Source organism: Nicotiana sylvestris, chromosome 11, assembly GCF_000393655.2.
Source record: "Nicotiana sylvestris chromosome 11, ASM39365v2, whole genome shotgun sequence".
In the NCBI taxonomy this organism is placed as follows: Eukaryota; Viridiplantae; Streptophyta; class Magnoliopsida; order Solanales; family Solanaceae; genus Nicotiana; species Nicotiana sylvestris.
In genome coordinates, this window is record NC_091067.1 from 94002681 (window position 1) to 94008948 (window position 6268).

Genomic DNA, 6268 nt, shown 5'->3' on the forward strand with positions numbered 1-6268 from the left:
GAAAAAGAGAGCTCTAATTTTGTGGGAGGATTTAGTCAAAGTGGCGTCGAGGATCCCATTTTATTTGGTTGGCCAACCAAATTTTTACTTTTACTTCATTTCCTTTCGTGGTGAGCTGTTGTCTTCAAACAAGTGGTGCAGCTACCTTTTCCATCCCTTTTTCATGTATTGGAAATTTTAAAGTACACATTTTTCCTAATTAAGATACTTAAATAAAGGATAAAAAAACAGCAATAAGGGAGTGAAACATGGTAATAAAATATATTATGTAATACAATAATGTGGTACTTATACTATCTTGAGCCGAGGGTCTATTGGAAATAACCTCCCTATCCTCACAAGGTAGGGGTAAGGTCTGCGCACACACTACCCTCCCCAGACCCCACAGTGTGAGATAAATACTGGATATATTGTTGTTGTTGTACAGTAATACAATTTAAATTAGAAGTGCAAGTATTTGAACATAAAAAATATAAATTAAATCAATTGTTATCATGTGAATGATATGGAAATATTTGAACAATGTTGTTTAGGTGGTTGAATTTTTCTGTGTTTTGGAAGTTTATAAGAATTAATGAATTTGAGTTTTTACACATTAATAGTGTAATTATTTTTTTTATAATTTCAATGAACTTTAACTCGTGAAAGCATGGTAGGTATACTATTTTTATCAAGTTACTAATTATTTTAATATTTGTTAAAGATTCACCCGTACTTACCTGATAAATGAAACGAGTGTGCAAACAAATTTTAAGATAGTTTGACGCAAATTAATAAATAAGCAATATAGAATATATGTCCTTTTAACTATTTTTAATATTTTTTGTCAAATAATTACCAATTTCCCCCAAAAGGGTAATTGTTTTGGTATATAATGAATTAGCAAATTATAAGTATCGTCTCCCTTACATTTGTCATACGACAAGAAATAAATATGATAGCCCTACATAATGGATTTCAAGAAACATTTGCCCAAACTTATCTTAATAATAACTCAACGAAGAAAGCTAAAATTCAGCAAAACCAGTATTCTCACAGCTTTCTTAGGATTTGTCCACTAAGCTTCTTTTTGCATGATCACATATTGGGTTACAGCCCTTTGATTTTACCATAAGAGTTCCTACCATATGTAGCCATCAACAGTGTTTAATTAAATGGAGAAATCATTATTCACAGATCAAAAAATCATCAGCAAGATTCTAGTGCACTTATCCGTGGAAGCTCTTGCTCGATTTAGATCTGTCTGTAAATCCTGGTGCTCCCTAATCGACGATCCAATTTTCATGAACGCGCATCGAATTAACATGGAAATCGTTAGCAGAAAATTGAAACTTTTCCAAATTGTGTATCAATTATATCCAAACGAAGGTCTTAGATCTTGGTGTTACGCTGGTAGTCCAAGTGAGGAGCTTATTCATCCTGGTTTCCCTATAACTAACACTAAGCCATGCACGTACGTCTTGGTTGGCTATTGTAACGGTTTAATTTGTTACCTTACAAATTTCTTGCATGGTAAAAAAGAAATCAATTTATGGAATCCTTCAATGAGAAAATGCAGGACGTTGCCTGATTCTACTTTCTCTCCAGAACGTCAAAGGCAGTCTCCGAATTTCGGATTCGGTTTTGACGGTACGACTGATCACAAATTGGTAAAAATTACTTACATTGACGATAGATTAAAAAACGAAAAGAAACAATGGTCTGAGGTTGAGGTCTACAGCTTAAAACAAGATTCATGGAAAAAGATTGGTGATTGTTTTCCTTCACAATATTATTATGCTCGTGGAGACACGGTTTTTTTCAACGGATGCATACATTGGCTAACGCAGCGCGAATTCGGCAAAATTAGGCCTAGGAGATTGCCTATACTTTCATTCAATGTGGCTAAAGAGGTTTTCCAGGAATTTTGGTTGCCAAATCCTCACGAACGAGAAGCCAATTGTATTAGTCCGTTGCACGGATCGCTCTCTGTTTGTGCAAAATCGAGTTCGTCCGTCGATAACTGTCTAGATATCGAGGTATGGTTAATGAAAGAGTACGCGGTCGAAGAGACATGGACCAAATTGTATGTGACAAGGTTGGACGAAGAGTTGTCTGGTCCTATAATTCCATTGCGAGTGTTGGAAGGTGATGCAGAGGCAATTGTGTATATAAATAAGAATGTGTTTTTATATGATCCGAAAAATGAAGAGTTTGAGGATTTTGGTATTTGGGCAAATGGAATAGGAGTTCCTTATGTGACTTCTTATATGGAGAGTTTGGTTTGGGTTGAACCAGTTGTGGTTGAGCCAACTACTCAAGCTGAACCTGAGGTTAAAATTGCTAACATGGAAATAGAGGCAGTTGGAAAGCAAGAAGATACAACTAGCAATAAGGAAACCAAGGAAGTAGGTGGTAAGCAAGACAATAATTGTCGCATCCTATGAGATAATTTCTTTGTTAAGTAGTATGTTGTCAGGGCAATTACGTTGTATTTTAGGATTAATGTTGTTGCAATTACATTAATTAGTGAAATTGAGTGTTGGATTTATGGACTTTTCTTTCTTTTCGTAAGATCAAGTACTCATGCTTTAGATCACTTTGAAATACCTTAGTATTGAGTCTTGTGTTCGAGCATCTCAAAAAGTAGTACTGGAAACACAGTTGATGAGCAAAGTCCCCTCCTCTACCTAGCGTTTGGCCATAAATTTCCAAATTTATTTTAAAAAATCTGATTTGGGTAAAGTTTAATTTGAAGATGAAAATGTGTTTGGACATCAGTTTTCAAAACATATTTTCCAAATTTATTTTGGAAAAACATGAAACATGACTTAAACCCACAAGTTCTAAAAACCATCACAAATGCCTAACAATACCATAGTCCTGAACATAAATAAATTTGGTACAAAATTATCATTTTTATAATGAACTACGTGATACATTATCAGATAACCGAGAAGACGAAGCAACATTGTTCCAAAATAATGTAAAAATAGCACGGTATAGCCAGTTTTCGGACTGGTCATTCAAAAATAGCCAGCGTTTACGAAGTCAATCAAAAATAGCCACTATTTTGCTACAACAGAGACCGGTCCAGCATAATATACTGGAGTTCGGTGCACCTGTGTATGAACTCCAGCATATTATGCTGGACCGGTATACTTTGCTGACTCCGGTATAATATATTGGAGACTGGAGAACCGGTGCTCCAAACTCCAGTATATTATACTGGTATACTTACTGGAACTCCAGTATATTATGCTGGAGTTCTAGTGTACTTATGCTGGAACTCCAGTATAATATGCTGGCGTATTTTCTGGATTTTGAACAATGTTTTCACTCACATTTATCTTTATATGAAAAGTGGCTAAATTTAGATTACTTTTGAAACTAGGCTATTTTTGAACGACCAGTTATAAATCTGGCTATTTTTGAATTTCTCAAATGGTGGACTTTTTTATAAAATACAAAAGTTTGGGGTAATTTTTAAAAAATATAATAGTGATATTTTGAGCTGGTTTTGGGGTTTGAGATTTTGCCAAAATGTAGCCAAAATTTATGGACAAACATGTATTTGGCAAATAAAACCCAAATTTATTTTGGTAAAATCTATGGCCAAACGGGTCCTAATTCTTCTCCGATCACATTTGGGAATCATAAATTGTGCCACCTTTAGGTCCAATCTATGGGTGATTTGCACAATAGGATTATTTAGTGCTACCTTTTAAATTTTGACCCCGTTAATTTTTTTTTGGGAAAAATAGCCTCGCCCAAGAATAAAGCACACTATCAAAATTTTGAAGCACGCTATTGGAATTATTAGCATTGTGGCTGAAAATTCTGGTAACGTGCTTTAAAATTCTAGCGGGGGCTATTTTTCTCATTTTTTTTTAACATGGACAATATAAATGGTAGTTTTCTAAAAAGGTCCATCTAACATAATTTATTATAATTTCAGCGAACAGCAATACTATAATTGATGAGGGGGGAAAGTACACACATTGTAAGGTATATAATTGAATAACGAAAACTTGGATGAAGTATGTAGTAATTCCAAATCATTGTTGAAGAAAAATATCACATTTGGAACAATAGGTAATTATATTGCCAAAAACAAGCAATCACCTCCACATCCAGAAAGGGCGCGATTTGGATGGTTGATCGTTGTTCTTTGATCTTCCCATCCATCCCGTCTCCTCAGCACTATGAAAATAGTAACAGAATAAAAGTAAGAAGACACTATCATAAATTTTTCATCAAAAAAATTGACCTACTTAATATGTGGCCAAAAAAATATAAGATGATGAATATAATCCTCCCTGTATTTTTTTTTTGTTGTGGTTTACTTAAATTTTTAGTGAGGGAGATTCCAATTTCAAACATAGTTTAAATGGTTATAAATTCAGATGGATCATACCTCACTATAGCGAGCCTCCTCATTTCATGATTATAAAACCTGCCACGAGACGAATTGCACCAATCAAATAAAGGGACTATAAACAAATATGACATTGCACTAAGAGTCACAAATTTTACTTTAATGAGAGACTGTCCACTATTTAAAAAGGGGCGAATGCATGTTGAGCAAAGCGATGTTACGCTACTTTGTTGAATTTTTTAATTTTATTACTACTATTAGACATACTCCTATATATTGCATAAGTAATTCTCCCAGCCTTTTTGTGGTTGGCGCAAACTCTTAGTTCATTTTTCATCTGTCCCCCAACGTAGTTTTTCTTGAACAATTTAAGAGATTTTTGGTATTACAAATAATACAAGTATATTAGTAAAAGGAATTAATTTTAATGTATAAACTGACAGGTTATATATTACAGATATTAGGGTGCAAGTTTATTATAAAATAAATACTATAGGAAAAGAGAGAATAGGAAAAGTTGTCAGTATAAGAATCCATGTGGCTCAAGTCAAGATCTAAAGGAGCTGGCACGTTGAACGGACTGGTTTAATAGGGGGCTCTTAGAAGAATCTCTTTGTCCTTGATATCAACCACTTACTCAAACCATGGTCAAGTTCTATATATATATATATCAAGTATAACTCATACTACCAACTAAGTCTAACATTTTCTCCCGAGATTTCCATTCAGTGTTCAGTACCCAGTACCTACTTTGAGGCACGATTAATCTGAATTTGTATCGAAAAATTTCTTACCCTGTTTTCTATAACGATGATTTCATACTCGGTGAACATAAGTAATTGCTCCCCTCACACCTTTCTTTTTAATTTATCAAATGAACGACATCTTTTATCTTTTTGAAATAATTTAAGTTTCAATTTTCACGCCTACCTTTAATTGATATTATGATTTATGGTTACGATCTATTTAAAATTATAAATTTCAAAAGTCTTTATTTTTTTCATATCATCAAACAATTAATATCACATAAAATTATAACAAAGATAGAGTACATCATGATTTTTTTGGTTTCCCATCCGGTGTTCGGTACCCGCATTGGAGTACGATTATATCCGGATTCGCGCCGCGTAGGGGCCCATTCGGGCGTAAGCGCTCCCTACCAAGGATTTTTTCATACCCAGGGCTCGAACTCGAAACCTCTTATTAAGTAAAAAACAGTCTCATCCACTGTACCACATCCTTTGAAACTGAGTACAACATGATTTAACAGTAAGCAATTCCTTAATAAAGTTGTGAGAGTACTTCGCAAATTAAATAAATGGAACAATATAGCATATAATAACTACATACAGAGTCAAATTATTATATTTAATCAGATACCATGAAAATCGTAACCAAAAATATGAATAATTAAGGACCAAGAAAACCCAACTTGTTGTTCTGCAAAAAAAGTGTGGTTTCTTTATAAAGCAAAGTAAATCAGAGATAAGAGGAAGTGTACCAGCGTCCAGTTCTGTATGCAATGTAACCTGCTGTAGTATAGACTGGAGCCATAATAACTGCCATTAACACCATCAAAGACGATAAATGCAAGTCACTCATGATTTAGAAAAAAATCAGATCAATCACAGATATTTATCATATATACTTACGAGTTCGTATTATATTTTTGATGAGATTGTTCCCAAAATCAGCCATCTTTGGTGTCTCTTCAGCAAGCAAACTTCAAGCAGGGAGAAATTGGAGGAGAGGAGAGAGTTGGTGGAAAAAAGTGTGGTGCGTTTGGCAAGGAAAGTGGGGCAAAGAAAAGGCAGGGATATTGTTTTATTTAATACTAGTAAAAGATTCATCAGTAAAATTAGGGTTGTTCATAAAAAACGAATAACGGAATCAAACCCTAAATCGATTAAA

General features: G+C 34.0%; 1 protein-coding gene across 1 annotated transcript; it reads left to right on the forward strand.

The window, feature by feature from the left end:
- Positions 1-1154: 1154 nt before the first annotated feature.
- On the forward strand, positions 1155-2426 carry LOC104226845 (F-box/kelch-repeat protein At3g06240-like). Its single transcript, XM_009778924.2, has one exon. The coding sequence runs from the start codon at positions 1155-1157 to the stop codon at positions 2424-2426; it is 1272 nt and encodes a 423-aa protein (XP_009777226.1).
- The last annotated feature ends 3842 nt before the right edge of the window (positions 2427-6268 follow it).

Excerpts from the sequence above, each read along its gene's own strand:
- LOC104226845 (XM_009778924.2), top strand. The coding sequence starts at position 1,155 with ATGGAGAAATCATTATTCACAGATCAAAAAATCATCAGCAAGATTCTA.